General features: G+C 35.7%; 1 protein-coding gene across 2 annotated transcripts in view; it reads left to right on the top strand.

Annotated features, from left to right (window-relative positions):
• Window positions 1-21,062, top strand: part of LOC111513864 (tetraspanin-7) — a 55,199-nt gene that overhangs the window by 1,546 nt on the left and 32,591 nt on the right. Inside the window, exon 1 of one of the 2 annotated variants that reach the window (XM_074173816.1) lies at window positions 14,448-14,731. The exons of the other annotated variant lie outside the window; for it this stretch is intronic. Coding sequence (XP_074029917.1) covers window positions 14,654-14,731 — 78 coding nt within the window. The 5' untranslated portion in view covers window positions 14,448-14,653. Of the gene's footprint in view, window positions 1-14,447; window positions 14,732-21,062 lie in introns of those variants that run through there. 2 annotated transcript variants of the gene reach the window in all.

The following is a 21,062-nucleotide window of genomic DNA, read 5'->3' as shown; positions in this document are numbered from 1 at the left end:
TTTGATGAAAAAAAGGCGTATCATTATGAAAATTTAAGTAATTGTACTATTTTTCATCACAAATAAGTAGCAATTATTTTTTTGCGATAAGTTAATTAGTTTCTGAGAAATTCGCGTTTTTCGAAAAAAAAAAACATTTTTTTCAAGTTAGTCAAAAAAGTTTTTTTTTTGGCCTAAACAACTTTCACACCGCTCATTTTTTTCGTAATTACATCAGCTTTCAGATGAAAAAATAAAAATATAATACTTCAAGCAAAAAAATCGTTTAAAATGCAAAAAACTGAAAAATTGTGCTTTTTAATGTATGTACAATCCCTAATGTACACGATTAAACTGTCGTTGGTATTAATTCGCTCTTCTTTACCTACAAATGTCAATTTGAATTTTGTAGTTCATGTTCAGAGATCAAAGCATCATAGAGGGGGTATTTATTGTTTGAATTACAAATTTTGCAGCAACAGCTGTGCTTCGAACGGAACACCGTTAGGTTAGGTTAGGTTTGACCAATATTGGTCAAGCCACTAACACTGACATAAAAAACTTGGCAAGTTGACTTGGGTGTCACACCTATAGGTGGTTCCACTTCTGTTTCGCTTGCGTTTACGCAGCTATTTTTATCTAGTACTTTCTTGGTTTTTTCTCATTTTGACTTCAATCGAGGACCGCCTGCCGGTACTGACGATGCCCAATAGGTTGAAACAGCTGTATACCGGTGGCTCTTAAATTTAAATCAATATGAGAATGATCAAAGAGTACTTATCTATTTATTTTTCGATTTTCATGGAATTATTTTCCAGCAGCTTGACTGCATTAACCTTTCTAGATTTCATATATATATCGAGCAAACAGCATCGATCAAATCTACATTCAAATTGGAAAAATTACCACCGACGGAAGGAGCCGCAAAGCAGCACATTTTACGTGTGTATCAGCAGCTTCACTCATGGTTCGGAAATTCAATTAATGCAACGGATTGGGGTTGGAAGATTTCTAGCGACGGCATCCTCATGCCAAACTACACAGATGAACAGTTGATTCCTGACAGTTTGCTTGAAAAAATTCATTGCAGCTGAGAAAAAGGCTGTAATACTTTGCGCTGCAGTTGCCGGAAACATGGTTTAAAACGCTCGCAGCTGTGCAGAAACTGTTGCGATTCAAATGAGTGTTCTAATATCGAGATGCAAAGTACCCAAATTGACGACACGGATGATGTTTTTGCTGAGCAACTTGATCTTCAAGAATAATCCGATAAAAATGTACAAGACGAAGGAGAAGAAGAAGAAGAACAATAACAACAAGATCAACAACCAGGGCCGCAAAGTAAAAGAGCGAGAATTAATTAAATTAAGACAATTTTTTATGTCATTATCTTATGTACCTATAATGTATGGTTACCTGCATCTTTGTTCAATAAACATTTTATTTGAAGCTTTATTTGTTCAATTCGCCACTATAAAACCTTGATAATCAATTCAAAGCATCCTAAATATTCTATAATGAAAATTTTTCAACTGTATTTTAGTTTAAAAACCGTTTAATTACATAATATGAAATAAATCACGAAAAAAGCACAATTTTTCAGTTTTTTGCATTTTAAACGATTTTTGTTGCTTAAAGTAGTATATTTTAATTTTTTCATCTGAAAGCTGATGTAATTACGAAAAAAATGAGCTGTGTAAAAGTTGTCTAGGTCAAAAAAAATACCTTTTTGACTAACTTGAAAAAAATTGCTTTTTTTTCCAAAAACGCGAATTTCTCAGAAACTGATTAACTTATCGCAAAAAAAATTGCTACTTATTTGTGATAAAAAATAGTACAATTGCTCAAATTTTCATAGTGATACGCTTCTTTTTCGTGGAATGAAAAATAAAAAACGAAAAAAGTGGTTTTTTTCGCGTTTTACTCGAAAATTTTGGGGTAATGTGAAAAAAGTATGGATACAAAAGTTATAGATTTTTTTTATTATTTACAACATTCCTATTCAACTATTTTCTCTAAAATAATTATTTTGGCCGCAAACCGCGAAAAACCGTTTTTCACCTCTTTTCACCCCCACCCCTCCGCCCCTGCAAACATTCAGCTATTGAATTTTTGCCCCAATATTACTGACTACCTTTCCAACCCATTTCCGTTGAGTTTGCTCTGTAAGGAATTTTTTCCTCAATCAATGGCAAATTGAAACTCCGCGGATATTGATGGGGGTATTGAAGGAATCTCAATAGTTACTGCAACAAAAATTATTCACTTTATGAATGAGTCATTTTCTACAGAGTATTTTCCAAATGTATTTAAATGGGTTCTTTCTTATTAGTCAGTGGGCTATGCTTGAAGACTAACAGTAAACAAATCTAAAGAAATAAACTTTAAAAGTTCAAGCCAGTCTCGGATATACCTACACAGTGGGTTGAATGGACTGACGCCTATAAGAAAACAACTACTTTCCTGGCTAATACCACGAAGGGCGTTGGATTACATCCAATATATATTATATATTTCCTGCAGGAAATTTTCTGTGAAGATTCCTGCTCTGACGCCTGTCGGATATAATCCAACGCCCTTCGTGGTATTAGAGGTATCGACATTTTGTTGTTCGCTCCAACTTAGGAAGAGAAATGAAATACTCTGAACGAATTCTAGTTTCAATTATGGAATATCAATGACTTTAGGTCGATGATGGCCACTATTTTGCACTGTCAAGTGCCTAATGAGCCCGAAACCGGTCTGCAAGTGTGCCCGTTCCAAAATTGAAGGTCGACTCTTTCAGTTGTATTGCCAATTGCATATGCAGGAAATTTTCTGTGAAGATTCCTGCACTGACGCCTGACGGATATAATCCAACGCCCTTCGTGGTATTAGCCAGGGCAGTAGTTATTTTCTGATAGACGTTAGTCCATTAAACCAACTGTATAGGTATATCCGAGACTGGTTTGAACGTTTAAACTTTATTTCTTTAGATTTAAATGGGTTCTTATATTTCCTCTACACAACAAAGCAAAACAGAAATAGGTACGTAACTACAGGAAAATTTCTATGCTTTGTTCTCTTTTAAAACTTTTTGAGAATATCGTTAGTAACAGAATTTTGAATTACAAGAATCAGAATAATCTTTTCTGTAAAACTCGACCTCGATTCAAGAAGAATAAATCAATTGAATCAGCTTCATACGACTCATTACAAAACAAACTGGTTGTAACTTTCTTTTTAGATTTGTCAAAAGCTTTCGACACAATATCTTCGAAATGACTTTGTAATTAAACTAGCATGCCTAGGCTTCCCAAATAACTTACTAAGCTGGGTGAAATATATTTCAATGAAATCATTTATTAGGAGTTAGGAGAGACTTCAGCAGTGAATCATACGTAGTTAATGGTGTTGAGTCATCTAACGAGGTTGTGTTTTATGTACCGCCTGCGGAGTTGTCACAATCAAAAAGTCTTCAAAAAACTTAGTTCTGCCTTTTTCATAAACTACACCTCACGATATGATTTTCACAAACTTTATTTTCAAAAAATATATCACGACATGTTTCACTATCACTGTAGCTTTTTCGTAGTGAACTCACTATCACTGTAGCTTTTTCGTAGCGAATTCACTACAAAAAAGCTACTGTGATAGCGACATGTCGTGATATATTTTTTGAAAATAAAGTTCGTAAAGATAAAATCGTATGGCATAGTTTATGAAATTACGATGGATCTTCATCAAGTAACGGCCGAATCATCAGAAAAAAAAATAGGTCTGCCTATTATTCAATCAAACGATTGAGAAACTCTTTATATAAAATTGGATTGTCAAATGTCTACTTTTCTACGGCTTTATGTTGCACAGAGAAGTCTAAATAAATTGAGATTTAAATAATTCATATTCGTCTCGAAATGTGTCATTTTTGCCCAAAAATATATCAATACATTTACCACGAATTCAAAAATTCATGGTCGAGATACCCTCCATGTCAAGCTATCAAGAATTCCTCCACATAAAATGGCTCATTCTAGATGCTCCCCATTATTGAGTGCAATAAATTGTTATAATAATTTGCTTTCAACTATTAGGAAAGTTGAGGTAGAAGTATTTTTTGTTCTGCAGTGAAGAAATTACTCTTGGAGAAAAGTTACTACAGTCATGAGGAATTTTTGCACGGTACATGACTTTGTCTGAGTAGTTGGTAATAGAGCTCCTCCTCGAATTGTAACTTGATAAGCATTTATATCAATTATATGAATTTCAATGTTTTCTTTTTTTCAAATCATCTAAAAGAACAATTCGTTCATGCCACTCTCGACTCTCTACACTGTAGGTTAACGGACTGACACCTATCAGAAAACAACTACTACCCTGGTTAATACCACGAAGGGCGTTGAATTATATCCGACAGGTGTCAGTGCAGGATTCTTCACAAAAGTTATTACTGCATATTCTGTTGGCATGGATGATATACACTACCTTGCACTGACGAGTGGCCAAACAGCCCGAATCCGGTCTGCGAGTGTTTTCCAATAATTGAAAATCTATTGCGGCAGTTATATCGCCAACAGCATATGCAGGAATAACTTCTGTGAAGAATCCTGCACTGACACCTGTCGGATATAATTCAACGCCCTTCGTGGCATTAGCCAGGGGAGTAGTTGTTTTCTGATAGGTGTCAGTCCATTAACCTACAGTGTAGGGAGTTGAGGCTGGCCTGAACGAATTGTTCTTTTAGATGATTTGTTTTATATAGCCAGTCTTCAAGTATGCCCACTGACTATATGTGAAAAGTTTTCTTTCCTTATACGAGGAATTGTGCAAATTTTGGATATGAGTTGGTTACCTCGTTCACAGGCAGATGGGGCGACGACAAACCTGTTGTTTGTTGTATGCTTCAGCTTAGTTCGAGGAATGATATTCTGAAGGAATTTGATTTTCAATTATCGGAAATCATCAACTTTATGTTGATGATATACACTACCTTGCACTAACTAGTGGCCAAACAGCCCGAAACCGGTCTGCAAGTGTGTTCCAATAATTGAAAATCTATTGCGGCAGTTGTATCGCCAACAGCATATGCAGGAATAACTTCTGTGAAAAATCCTGCACTGACACCTGTCGGATATACTCCAACGCCCTTCGTGGTATTAGCCAGAGGAGTAGTTGTTTTCTGATAGGTGTCAGTCCATTAACCTACAGTGTAGGGAGTTGAGACTGACCTGAACGAATTGTTCTTTTAGATGATTTGATTTATGGCCAGTCTTCAAGTATGCCCACTGACTATATGTGAAAAGTTTTCTTTTTTTATTTGTATTGTTATTTCTTTTCGGTACTATATTTTTGTATATGTGCGTATTTTCATACGACGTTACACATGTATTGTGTGTAAAATGATGATCAAATAAATTATTATCGCATTTGAAAATATCTAGGTTCTTGGTGGAATTCAGAGATACCATCAAATACTATATTGGGAGGCGATAGAAATTCAAAAAACTCAAAAACAATTTCAATGAAATCTGGATAATTGCACTTCATAAACTCGTCAGCCCACCAACCAAAAAATAATACCAAAAACTTAAACTTCGAATGTAGTATCTGATTGAGAGACTCAATCCGAGCACTTTGTCCGTTGGCTCATCGCCGTAGTTGTAGACGAAACGTCAGGAATAAAAACCTGCCGATCACGTCCAACAAACCCGGAAACTAACTTTGTCACAGTAAAGTTCGTACGGTAGAGTTCACACTCTTTGTCCTAAAAAACTAGTATAGAGAACAAGATAGTTCAAATGTGTGTTATGGAAAGATGGGAAGGAAAACGAAACAAACTCATGAGGCTGCATTTTTTCCGAATACTTGGAAGTTTTACCTACTACAACTGCATTTATGTGGAATAAACTTCCTGAGAACGTTTTTCTAAACGGATTTAATCTCAAATCCAATGTAAATAGCTATTTTCACACAGGCACCGCTCTTAGAACGCCTTAAGGATTTTCCTGTAGTGTTTGTGTTTTGTCTTTGAAAAAAAAGTTGGATCTGGATTAAATAAGTACCTTCAGTAAAAAAAGTATTTATTAATCCTGCTTTAACGAATAACTATTTCAGAGTGAAAATCTTAATAGACAAAAATAAAAGTAGTGACAAATGAGTCAGTATAGTGGGTAATGCCTGTAACGACATCCAGAACTTCTGCTTTGGTGTATTTACTGACTTCTTTACTATAATAGTGAAAACTTCACAGGATTGTTTTCTATTGATTCTTCTCTAACTAAGCTATGAAGAATGTTTTATCCTTCACAACTGATTGACAGATACAATTGTTACATATCTGTAACATTTAAAATGAACACGTTTGGATGAAATGAACACGTTTGGAAACCAATCGTGAACTGAACTCTCACGATTCCATCTTCTATAATGTAAAAGAGCCTTGACTGTGCATTACAGTTCATTATACACGAAATAATAAGAGTTTCTTCTATTCCTTTTCACATACTCTGAAAACAATGAGGTCATCAGCACGACGATCATTTTGTTCGAATAATGCAAATATTTGAAATATGCAATTTACTGCATATTACGGTAACTATACTTTCCGTCGACATTTATAATTTCATTAACATAATTCTCAGGATAACGGTAATAATAAAAAATAATGAATCCAGTTTATTGCGCCTTAGATAGCAAGTCAAAAAACAAAGGCGTAATAAAGAAAAGTTATTGCGATTCAAAATTGGCGTGAGGTTGAGGAATTATCCACTAGAGAAATGGTCGAGAAATTCAATAATCATTTTACACCCACTCCAGGAAAAGTCGGACTTGATCTTAAATTTACGCAAAAAATTATACCTATTTGTTCAACTTCACTATTTTTTTCCCCAATTTCTGAATTTGAGGTATTAGATTTGATTCATAACCTGAAAAACACATTAGATGGGATATCTAATAATCTTATCAAGAAATGTAGCCAGGAATTGTGTTTTCCCCTGGATTTTCTAATAAATTTGTTAGTAGAAAAACGGATTTTCCCAGACAAACTCAAGTCTGGGCTCATAAACCCAGTTTATAAAAAAAGGGTCCCCCACTTCACTGAAAACTACAGAGGAATAAGTCTTCTATCAAGTTTTAGCAAGCTTTATGAGTTGAATATAAAAAATCAACTGCTTTCTTTCTTAACTATGAATAAGTTGCTATTTTCAAGTCAGCATGGTTTCACAAATGGCAGAAGTACTGAAACTGCTTTATATAATTTTCAAGAAAATGTAATAACAACCAACAAAGTACAGATTTGTGGGCTATTTATTGACTTTTCTCGGGCCTTTGATTGTGTTAATCATGACCTCTTATTAATTATGCTCGAGCGATATGGTATAAGGGGTATAGCATTTAATTTAATGAAATCATACTTAGCTGATCGACCCCAGAGTGTAATCATCAACACAACTCAGAGCCAATCTCTCATTGTTAAACAGGGAGTTCCCCAAGGCTCAATTCTTGGACCTTTGTTATTTCTAATCTATGCTAATGATCTCATTAATTTCCTTCTTGACATCTTTAAAGTCCAAGTAATATCATATGCTGATGATACCAATCTACTCATAACTGGCGAAGATACTACTGAACTTGTGATAACATCAGAAATGGTATACAATAAAGTAACAGAGTGGTCCGAAATAAATCATCTAACGGTAAATAACCTCTTTGATGAAATTTACTTTGAGGGGAACTATGGAACACTTTCAAATTTTTAAAGACAATGACATGAATGTATATGCTAGTGAAACGACTAAGTTGCTTGGACTAGCAATGGACTATAACTTGCTGGGAACCACACGTCGATATACTTTGTAAAAAGTTAAAAAAAAAAATTGTTATGCGTTAAAGTTCTTATCAAATCATTGTCACGAAAACATACTACTAATCGTTTATTATGCAAACTGTGGTCTGCGATATGGTATTCTTGACTGGAGTACATGTACCTCTTGGTCACGTGTTTTCGCTCTGAAAAAATTAGCTGTGAGAATTGTTGCAGGACTAAATTGGAGGCAGTCATGTAGAGAGGCTTTTAAGCGACTAAAGGTATTAACTTTGACAGGCTTGTATCTGTATGAACTGTGTATATATGTATACAAACATAAAGATAAATTATTCAATAGAACAGATCTTCAATATGACACTAGATCCAGAAATCTTTTTGTGCCTGCTGTGCACAGAACTAACCTAAACCAAAAATTCACTTATATTTGGGATGCAAAGTTTTTAATCACCTCGATGTCTCTATCCAAACATCTCCAAATATTAATATTTTCAAATCCAGACTTAAAGCATTTCTTATTGAAAAAAAAGTTACAGTATTAGTGAATTTATGACATAATAGTATATTTTATAAAGATGTTTTCTTGTTAACAATTCAAATATTATATTTGTGCTGTTGGTTTTCAACTGACAGTTGTCATTTGTAGGTACTATGACACTTTTAACCTTTTTCTAATATGTTCTTGTTGTGTCTTTTTTAATTAAGTCGATAGGTTCTATGAATTTTTTATATTTCTATATAATTATATGTTTTACTTCTTTTATAGTAATAACTTATGACTGTGTTCATTTCATTTAAATTCATTTCTATATTGATTATGACGTTTTTGTTAGTTACTGCTGGAATGTATTCATATATTTATGCTTTTTAACTGAAAAATAATGATTTATTATTATAAATTGCTCGGCCCAATATACTTCAGTTATCATTGAAAAGGTAAAATTATGAATTATTATAGGTAGGTAATCAGAATTGATTCAAAAGAAACCAAAAAACAAATCATTTTCTTGTTGATACACCAATCTCACTCTCAATCTTGAACATCTCAAAAATGTTACCTTTACGCATCTCTTTCGTGTTCTTTCATTTCAATTTCAGGTTATTCGGAAGTTACTTGAGCAATGGAAAACAAATAAGAATAAGTAAGAATTGGACTATTAAAACAGCTGGTAACATTATAAGCTTTGCCGATTACACAGTCATTTTATATGCCGTCGATACGTTGGACGAAAAGAAAAACAGAAAAAGATTTTACTAAAATCAGCGATTGGTTTGAACATGAAAAACTGACATTAAATCACGATAAAACTCATTTTATTCCTTTCACGAGCTACAAGTGTCATCTTCTAAATTTTCAAACCCTACAAATAACAAACAACTCTTAGGTGATACAAACAAAAAAGGAAATCAGTTATCTTGGAGTAACCCTCGACTCACATATGCGATGGAATTACCACATAAACCAAGTAACGAAAACTATCAGACTATTCAAATTCAAATACCTGAAGAAAATTCTAGACATGACTCACCTGAAGATACTATATCATGCACTGGTTGAGTAACGTTTACAGTATGGGGCGCAGTAGCATCTGTATACACCTGGAAAAACTATAAGTTCTTCAAAAGAAGATATTGAAAATAATTCGTAACAAAACAATGCATACCAAACAAATGATTTATTCGATGAAACAAGAATTTTAGTTCTTCGACAGAAATATGTGCGTAATATAATCAATCATATATACTTTAAAAATAAACATTTTCTGCAACAAACAAAACACAGCTATAATATCCGCAATGAAACTCAAAATAAAGTGCAAACAAATCTGGTTGAAAACAATAGGCCAAAGATCTTATGAATATCTAGCCCGTGAAATTTTCAATAAATTTCCAGATATATATTAGCTATACATTTACCAAATCAATTCATTTAGTTTAATAAAAAATTATTTAACACAATTCGTGCTCAACTGTTTCATATTCATATCAATTATAGAGAATTATGTCTTGTTAGTCATATATATATACATATATATATATATATATATATATATATATATATATATATATATATATATATATATTATATATATATATATATATAATATATATATAAAGGGGGAAATTCGTGGACAGAACACTCAAGAAATATGGAGGCAAACAGCGGACACGTGTTTCTGGCTATTGGCCTCATCAGCGCGGTGCAGCCAATTGCAAAGATGTACAACAACTGGTTACCAAAAATGAAAATATATCACATATGCACGGTGTCACCAACAGGAGCTAACCGCACATTTGGGGTTTCAATTAGAAGACCCAGCATTCCCAGGCATCATCTAAAATCACCACGTAGGCAGTTATAGCTACCTGCGTGACTTCCGGGTCCAGGATATAAATACATAGATATAGATTATTATCGAGTGTGTATGATATACATCAAAAGGGGAAATTCGTGGACAGAACACTCAAGAAATATGGAGGCAAACCGGCTATTGGCCTCATCACATATGATGTTTTTTCATTTTTGGTAACCAGTTGTTGTACATCTTTGCAATTGGCTGCAATTGCACGTGTCCATATATATATATAATATATATATATATATATATATATATATATATATATATATATATATATATATATATATTATATATATATATATATATATAATTAGTTTAAGTTATTTTACATTTACATTTTTATATAATTTTATTACCACTTCTCAACATACAACCTCAAAATAGATAAATTAATTTTCAAAGTAAATAAACACGCTGACCCATGCGTAACTGTAAGGTCCTAAATGGGATTTTTCTTTGTTTATCTACTAATTGTACTAGATTAAGGTAAAATACCATGCGAGACAAACAAATGTGAATAAACGCTGGTATTCAACCACCTTCAAACAAACGTTGTTTTTATTATTATTATTCAATGGTACATAATCTTCTGAATTACCGTCTATTCGTTTCTTCATTGACTGAAGACCAATCGAATGTTTCACACTGGAACTCGTTATTTATTCAACACTAATAAACTCTGCGATTCATTCACCAAATTGTGTAGGTACATCTTTTTTTTAATCGTATTGAATCTAGCAAGAGTCTTGAAAAATCCCTCTCTCCATTTCTGTTTGGCTCTCTCCGTCTTCTGAGAAACGTCCAACCAGTGAGTGGGATAATTTCGAAATTTGGAAAGTTCATCCTTCATTTGACAAGCTGTAGGTTTATTTTTGTCAACGGATTCGACTGCTATAGTGGTGTGGTGGGCAATGTTATTAACTTCCCGGGCCACCTAGGCAGCCCTATTAGCCAGTAACGTAGCAGAATCAACCCAACTTCAACTGGAAAAATTCTCTCGAAAAAAATTTGATCAAAGTCGGTTTCGAACACACGATATTTGGATCGTGAGTAACACTTGTGTCAATTCTACGCTAACTGTTGATTTACCACGATCTATTGAATTTTATTTTGATTCGTATAAAAAAAAGAAATTTAAAACCGTAACAATACAATTATAGTTAATAGTCATTTTCTTTATCGATCCGTAGATAATGGCATGATTATTACAGTTTCCTGTCACTGTTAAATGCTTTTTAATTAAAATAGTTTGTGGTTAAATGAATAGGAACTGAAGGATCCGTCGAACATATTGGGTAAGTTAATTAGGAAGCCTAAAATCAGAGAGTGTCTTCGTAAATTCTCGACTTCTCAGAAAGACGTAATCTTGATATTTATAGTTCTTCCATACGAAACAAAATACACCAACGGATTGGTTCAAATTTTTGAAAAATTCAGTATGAAAGTGGCATCAAAAACTGCCCGTACACTTTAACAAACGATAATAATAATAATACGTCTTTATTATTTTCCACATACAGTATATCTATATTAAAACAATATTTTTAAAAAAATTTGGAAAATAAAGAGCAATCACTTACTTCATCAGGAATATGTTCTTCCACTTAACTCTATATAGCATATTTTTCCTCAACAATAATAGGGTAGTGAGTATAGTATAGATATATATATATATATATATATATATATATATATATATATATATATATATATATATATATGGGTAACCAAGTGTTGCCCATCCTTACACTTGGCTGCACCATACTGATGATGGGCCAAAAGCCCGAAACACGTGTCTATGGTTTGCCACTTTCTTGAGTGCTATGTCCGATATTAACTTCTGTTTCTATATCAAGACACTCAATAACTTTCATATTCGTATAATTTCCTGGACCCGGATGTCACGCAGGTAGCTATAGCTGCCTCCGTGGTGATTTTGATAGTTTTCTTGTAAACACAAGATCTATCAACTGAAACCACAAATGTGCAGTTGGCTCCTGCTGGTGGCTCCGTGCATTTGTATTTCTATCTTTTGGTAACCAAGTGTTGCCCATCCTTACACTTGGCTGCACCATACTGATGATGGGCCAAAAGCCCGAAACACGTGTCTATGGTTTGCCACTTTCTTGAGTGCTATGTCCGATATTAACTTCTGTTTCTATATCAAGACACTCAATAACTTTCATATTCGTATATATATATATATATATATATATATATATATATATATATATATATATATATATATATATATATATATATATATATATATATATATATATATATATATATATATATATATATATATATATATATATATATATATATATATATATAGAATACATAAATTACATTAACAGCTATAGTAAGGTTGCAAGATTTATAAGTTGCGCAACCGGAGTTGCGCAACTTATAAATTTGATGTGTAAAGGAACGTCTGAATGTTTTCGTTTCAAATGCCGGTGGAGATAACAAACTTCCGAATCTCAAATTCAAGTTGTGCACATCCGTTCTGAATGTTATTTTTCTATAGAGATACATAGGAATTTTTGTATATCCAACCATCTGATTTCAAGCAATTTGTGTGATATTCTTTGAAATTTATTTATTCCATATATCAATCTTAAACAAGAGTTTTGTACTTTCTGGATTTTGTTACTGTAAACAGTAAACAGATTTGGACCATATAACGAATCCGCATAATTAAAGTTTAACAAAACTAATTTTTCACATAATTTTATTTTAACACTTCTTGGAAAAAATTGCCGGTTCCCATGAATCAATTTTAATGAACTATATGTACGTTGAATTAACTTATGTTTTTCTAATCTTAGATCTGAGTCTGATAGGACTCCTAAATTTTGGCTTCATTTACTACAGTTAACAATTTATCTTTGATTTTAACGTTTTTTTGCTGCGTTTTAGCACGATTATATGCAGAACCAAACAACAATAATTTTGATTTAGTAGAGTTGATCAATAAGCAGTGATCAGAAGCTGAATCAATGATGGTCGCTAATTCCTGATTCATAATTTCAAAAGCATTATCCACTAGTGGGGGAGGAAAATTGTAATAGATTTGGGTGTCATCTGCATGGACGTGAGTCTTACATATAACTTCAGGGATTTGATCAAATTGATAGTGTATATAGAAAAAAGCAACAGGCCCAGGATAGAGCTCTGAGGCACCCCTGATTTCAGTGTCAAATATTTAGATTGGACCATTTCAATTTCTACACACTGCTCCCTTTTACTTGAATAATCTCATAAAAAAAGATTGCCATATCAGAAAAAACGTATATAGCCCAAAATGTTAAGTAGCAAGTCTGTATTTATAGTGGTAAATGCTCTACTGAAGTCTAAAAGAACTAAAATTGTACATTGACCTTTATCGATAGAAGTAATTATATCATCTACAATATTAAGTAAGGCAGTAGTGCAGCTATGACCTTTTCGGAAGCCAGATTGAACAGTGGACAGTAATGAGAAATTAGTCAAATGCTCTCTTATTTGTACTTCAATACTCTTATTTATACTACAATGTTGGGCAAAGTTTGAGATTCACGAAATAAGCTGTGAGGATTGCGATAAAAAGTATGTTGATCAAACTAAACAGACTATAATAGCTTGCTACAAAGACCATGTTGCACAAATTCAGTATTATAGACCAGAGACGTTTGGTGTTGCTCAACATATCATGGAGAGCAGCTACAGAATAAACTAGGAATGCCTGAAATTGTTGAGACCGGTAAATGACAAAAAGCTTTTAGCTGCATTCAAAAAATGTGGAATGAGATCTATAAACGGCGACAAAGGTCCCATTCCTAACAGCCCTTTGATAACACTCTTACGTAATTAGGGGTAGACAACAAATAAATATTAGTTATCAATTAGGTAGCAAACATTGCAAACAATAACAGAGTACTAGAAATCAATTCATTGCCTCATAATGTGAGGTAACGATTCGTCTAGATGCATATAAAAACATTAACATGGCCTTAGGAGTTAGACTTAACATTTCCTGATGATGCAAATTTGGTTAGCGAAACGCGCTTCGAGAGAGTGTTTCTGTTTTTGTGTGGGAAGACTTCATTCGAACAAAATCTTTTCTCTTCATGTTATAACTACCAGACAATTGTTCATCAGAAAAATACAGAATGAGGATATATTAGGGTGGTAAGAGTTATTTAGATATTAAATTTCCCCCCCTTTTAAATCGTATGAATCAAAAGAGCATAACTGGCTCACCCGGTACATTACATCCGGTCTAGCTTGAATCGATCCAGAATTTAACGTGCAGCAAAAACGTGAAGCAATCCCTACTCCCTTCAGGAGGCTGAAACACTGAAACTGTTTTTAAGGAATCACTGGGATATAATCAGCCGAGGAATTAGTGCCGTGTAGTTTTAGTGTTAGCAATTACTTATATTTACATTTATCACTTCTCATAGCAGATATCTTGAGTCTATTATCGGTATTGGTGCATAATTTGTGTTTATTTTCGGCCGATATGGGAAAACAACTGCAAACTGTGGCGGCAATGGCCTGCATGAAGAGCCTTTTGATGATTTTCAACATTGTATTCTGGGTGAGTTCTTCATGAAGTACTCTCTGGTAGATTAGACATACGGCATGACATTCGATTAAATTATAGTATAATTTGTTTTAATGTTGATGGAGATGCTTCGCAACTGTTGCCGCATATGGCGTAAATTGTATTTTCCTGACATGAGGAGTGGTTTTTTCTTTGCACGTTTTCAATACATTTGTCGATTGAATTGAGTTCAAAATAAGTTAATACTACCTTAACCCAATAGAATGACGAGTGTAAATCATTTTCTATAAAATTTCGCATACTGTGGAGGGTCACCAATTATCTGACAATCGCTTTTATTATTATTAGTTCAATTATATAATTTGCAAGTAGGTTTACATTCAGAAGTTAAGCAATGAAGTATCTCGTTAAAAGTGTCCATTAAATGTTTTCGAAACACATGGATCAAATTGATTATTTCAATCATGAATATACAATATTTCTAGTATATCTTTCAAGAAATTAGCGATTAAATTAGCAAAAACATCTTTACTTCCTCATGTATGCTATAATGCTGTTCATTTCAAATGTATCATTCGGTAGAGCATCTGTTTTCATCTATCTCAGAACATTATATTTTTTTTGGTCACGTCTACATTGATAATATGAAAAAATAATAATGAAAATAAACTATATAGTCAAATGAATTGAATCTGTTATTTTAGAATAAACCAAAGGGAAGGAGGATGAGCTGAAATCAATAAATCATCTTACAGATATGTATTTCTTGTGTCGGAAAAAAGGACAGATTAAAATCAAAACCAAAGTTAAAACAACAGAATACAGATGAATGAAAATAAAAAAAAATCATTTGACAAGTAATAAATTTCAATGAAGGTTATATACCATACGGTGAATATCAATATTCAGTGGGTGGATAAAACCTACACATACATGAAGTCAAGATATGTTTGTCCTTGAACGATTTTTTCTTAAAGATTAACAATGGCACACATTCATAACAATCGTGAAGTGTGTAAGAAATTATGTATTCCACTACACGTAAAAATAGTTTTCCGTTATATTAGGTTGTTTCAGGAGTTTTGTTCGTTTCTATAAGTCTACTTTGAACTGTAAGATGGTAGTTGGTTGCCGAGAGGTTTGGGGGTATAGTGGTTAGGTTAGGTTAGGTCCAAAGTGAGTGGGTCTATTCGACCCTCCACCGCAACTCGCAAGGGTTTATTGTGGCTCACACCTATTCTCACTCGGCCAAACGAAGCCAGCTTCTTAACGGAGCCGATTAGTTTGTATGGTGAGTGGTCTTTCAGGTCAGATGGTGAGAGTACGGCTCTGCCGAACTCTAAAGACCTGATTCGGTCCCCAGCGGGGCAGGCACAAAGTATATGCTCTGTTAACGAGGTAGTCGGATAGTCAAGTTGCAAGATTCCCACCTTGATATCCACGACAACCTTCCCATATGAGGGTTTTTGCACGTCAGCTACACATGACGATGCCTTAAATTCAGCCGTGCAGGGCTTTTTCGCCTCTGGTTTTGGTGAAACCTCACTTGAGCGCAAAAGTTTGCTAACCTGCTCATGGGGGGTTAGTTACCCCACCTGAGACAGATTCTGCGTACGCCGCAGCTCTCGCTCCTGAACTAAATTTACAGGGAGGTCAATTGGAGTCGTAAACTCGACATCCATCTCCTCTATAGAGTGGCTCCTGAACTAAACTTACAGAGAGGTCCGATGGAGTCGTAAGCTCGACATCCATCTCCTCTATAGAGTGGCTCCTGAACTAAACTTACAGAGAGGTCCGATGGAGTCGTAAACTCGACATCCATCTCCTCTGTAGATTCGCTCCTGAACTAAATTTACAGGGAGGTCCGTTGGAGTCGTAAACTCGAGGTCCATCTCCTCTGAGACTCGCTCCTGAATTAAATTTACAGGGAGGTCAGTTGGAGTCGTAAACTCGAGGACCATCTCCTCTGAGACTCGCTCCTGAATTAAATTTACAGGGAGGTCAATTGGAGTCGTAAACTCGACATCCATCTCCTCTATAGAGTGGCTCCTGAACTAAACTTACAGAGAGGTCCGATGGAGTCGTAAACTCGACATCCATCTCCTCTATAGAGTGGCTCCTGAACTAAACTTACAGAGAGGTCCGATGGAGTCGTAAACTCGACATCCATCTCCTCTGTAGATTCGCTCCTGAACTAAATTTACAGGGAGGTCCGTTGGAGTCGTAAACTCGAGGTCCATCTCCTCTGTAGACTCGCTCCTGAACTAAATTCACAGGGAGGTCCGTTGGAGTCGTAAACTCGAGGTCCATCTCCTCTGAGACTCGCTCCTGAATTAAATTTACAGGGAGGTCAGTTGGAGTCGTAAACTCGACAACCATCTCCTCTGTAGACTCGCTCCTGAACTAAATTTACAGGGAGGTCCGATGGAGTCGTAAACTCGACATCCATCTCCTCTGTAGATTCGCTCCTGAACTAAATTTACAGGGAGGTCCGTTGGAGTCGTAAACTCGAGGTCCATCTCCTCTGTAGACTCGCTCCTGAACTAAATTCACAGGGAGGTCCGTTGGAGTCGTAAACTCGAGGTCCATCTCCTCTGAGACTCGCTCCTGAATTAAATTTACAGGGAGGTCAGTTGGAGTCGTAAACTCGACAACCATCTCCTCTGTAGACTCGCTCCTGAACTAAATTTACAGGGAGGTCAGTTGGAGTCGTAAACTCGACATACATCTCCTCTGTAGACTCGCTCCTGAACTAAATTCACAGGGAGGTCAGTTGGAGTCGTAAACTCGACATCCATCTCCTCTGTAGACTCGCTCCTGAACTAAATTTACAGGGAGGTCAGTTGGAGTCGTAAACTCGACATACATCTCCTCTGTAGACTCGCTCCTGAACTAAATTCACAGGGAGGTCAGTTGGAGTCGTAAACTCGACATCCATCTCCTCTGGAGACTCGCTCCTGAATTAAATTTACAGGGAGGTCAGTTGGAGTCGTAAACTCGACATCCATCTTCTCTGTAGACTCGCTCCTGAACTAAATTCACAGGGAGGTCAGTTGGAGTCGTAAACTTGACATCCATCTCCTCTGGAGACTCGCTCCTGAATTAAATCTACAGGGAGGTCAGTTGGAGTCGTAAACTCGACATCCATCTTCTCTGTAGACTCGCTCCTGAACTAGATTTACAGGGAGGTTAGTTGGAGTCGTAAACTCGACATACATCTCCTCTGTAGACTCGCTCCTGAACTAAATTCACAGGGAGGTCCGTTGGAGTCGTAAACTCGAGGTCCATCTCCTCTGAGACTCGCTCCTGAATTAAATTTACAGGGAGGTTAGTTGGAGTCGTAAACTCGACATACATCTCCTCTGTAGACTCGCTCCTGAACTAAATTCACAGGGAGGTCCGTTGGAGTCGTAAACTCGAGGTCCATCTCCTCTGAGACTCGCTCCTGAATTAAATTTACAGGGAGGTCAGTTGGAGTCGTAAACTCGACAACCATCTCCTCTGTAGACTCGCTCCTGAACTAAATTTACAGGAAGGTAAGTTGGAGTCGTAACTTCGACATCCATCTCCTCTGTAGGCTCTCTCCTGCATTAAATTTACAGGGAAGTCAGTTGGAGTCGTAAACTCGACATCCATCTCCTCTGTAGACTCGCTCCTGAACTAGATTTGCAGAGAGGTCCGTTGGAGTCGTAAAATCGACATCCATGTCCACTGTAGACTCGCTCCTGAACTAAATTTACAGGGAGGTCAGTTGGAGTCGTAAACTCGACATACATCTCCTCTGTAGACTCGCTCCTGAACTAAATTCACAGGGAGGTCCGTTGGAGTCGTAAACTCGAGGTCCATCTCCTCTGAGACTCGCTCCTGAATTAAATTTACAGGGAGGTCAGTTGGAGTCGTAAACTCGACAACCATCTCCTCTGTAGACTCGCTCCTGAACTAAATTTACAGGGAGGTCAGTTGGAGTCGTAACTTCGACATCCATCTCCTCTGTAGACTCTCTCCTGCATTAAATTTACAGGGAAGTCAGTTGGAGTCGTAAACTCGACATCCATCTCCTCTGTAGACTCGCTCCTGAACTAGATTTACAGAGAGGTCCGTTGGAGTCGTAAAATCGACATCCATGTCCACTGTAGACTCGCTCCTGAACTAAATTTACAGGGAGGTCAGTTGGAGTCGTAAACTCGACATACATCTACTCTGTAGACTCGCTCCTGAACTAAATTTATAGGGAGGTCAGTTGGAGTCGAAAACTTGACATCCATCTCCTCTGTAGACTCGCTCCTGAACTAAATTTTCAGGGAGGTCAGTTGGAGTCGTAAACTCGACATACATCTCCTCTGGAGACTCGCTCCTCAATTGAATTTACAGGGAGGTCAGTTGGAATCGAAAACTCGACATCCATCTCCTCTGGAGACTCGCTCCTGAATTGAATTTACAGGGAGGTCAGTTGGAGTCGTAAACTCGACATCCATCTCCTCTGGAAACTCGCTTCTGGATTAAATTTTACAGGAAGATCAGTTGGAGTCGTAAACTCGACATCCATCTTCTTTGTAGACTTGCTTCTGATCTAAGTTTACAGGGAGGTCAGTTGGAATTGTAAGCTCGACATCCATCTCCTCTATAGACTCAGCATCAGAAAGAATTTTTAAGTTTACTCTGTCCATAAAGGTCCCACAAGTAGATAGGGAAAGAAAGTCAATCACGGCAGAGCCCCGCATTACCGTGACAAGGCGATGCTACGACTAGAGGGCGCCCGGTATCTCGAAGGTTCCGTAGAGACAGCCGATAGGCTCAGTGTCATCCATTCTCTCGGCACGGATACACAAACCTTAGGATTAAGTCATCGTTGGGATGCCATTCAGTTAGGGAATAACAGAACCACAAGTGATTCTGACATTCCCGTATCCAGCGGGGTTACGTGGAAGCAGGCATCCGATGGCCGGTTTGCTCAACCCCCACATCCCAAGTCAATGCACTCGCCGAAAACAGCATGCACAGTGGTTCAGGCAGTGAAAGATGAACAAGGACAGCCAACCCGCCTAACAATAAGACTCTACTGTGATGGATTGGCTCGGTTGCAGAAAGTTATAGTGAAGGGACTATAGATCTATTGAAAAATTAACTCAGAAATCGGACTCAGTCAGTATGTCTGGATGTGTTCTAGTGCTTTACCTGTTGACTATGGAGTACCTCAGGGTTCTATCCCTACCCCATTGTGTTCTCTCTATATATATATATCTGACTTCCATAATAGTATATTATGCAACGATCATGTAATGATGGTTATTAAGACACGAGCATTAACCGGGATACGAAACGAGCCGAAGGCGAGTTTTGTATGGTATATGCGAGTGTATTAATAACCATTACATGAGAGTTGCATACGCTATTTTTTCTAAACCCAATAAATAATGAAAAACTATAAATATTATATTTGTATTGAACACATTTACAGTAATTAACTCATATTTTTTTTAAAAAACACAAACTTAATAGTATTATCATGGATATATGAAAACTATAAAGATTCTAATTACATTTATATTGAATATAACAACTGTAATTAATCTGATCTTATAAAAATATTGGAGTCGATGGTATTCCTTCTATATCGCTGTTTTCAGACATTTTGATAATATAGGTAGGTAATATGAAAACTGATTTTGACAAATAAAGCAATTAGTTACTTAGGTTAGAATCTAGGACAAACAAAGGAACAGGATTCTTGATTGAAAAATTATGGGTTTCTATTGGTTGATAATCTGTATCGTTATGAAAAATCTGTATCATAATGGATATCATTATGAAACGGATTATGGTCATATAAGTGTATTGTTATAGTACGGGTGTAGAAAAAATAATTGATCATTACACAGTTCATCATTATGCAGATGACACTCAGTTATATTATCGATTTCCTCAAAGTAATTGGCAGGTGGCAATGGAAAAAATTACCAGCGATCTACAAAAGTTACTGGATCTATCTATAGCCCATAACCTGAAATTGAATTCTAAAAAATCTCAGAGGATACTTTTTGGCCTGAAACATAAAAGGTGGGAAATTGAAGGAAGAATTGAAATCTAACTTGGACAATACTTACTACAAAAAATTACAGAAAGCAAGAACTTGGGTTAGTGGCTAGATGCTGATCTGAGATTTCACAAACATATAAATTCACTTTGTCGTAGCTCGTACAATATCTTAGGTCAACTCTATCAAAGTAGAGATATTATGACTTCCAAATTGAAGTTGAAACTTTGCGAAACCCTCATATTGTCTAGATTAGCATATTACGATATAATCTACGGGCCTGCTTTCATACACTTTGATGTAAATTTCTTACAAAAAATATTAAACAAT

Source organism: Leptinotarsa decemlineata, unplaced genomic scaffold, assembly GCF_025532065.1.
Source record: "Leptinotarsa decemlineata unplaced genomic scaffold, Ldec_3_MD MMD2_tig00000505_RagTag_RagTag, whole genome shotgun sequence".
NCBI lineage: Eukaryota > Metazoa > Arthropoda > Insecta > Coleoptera > Chrysomelidae > Leptinotarsa > Leptinotarsa decemlineata.
This window is presented reverse-complemented; position numbering and strand designations above follow the sequence as displayed.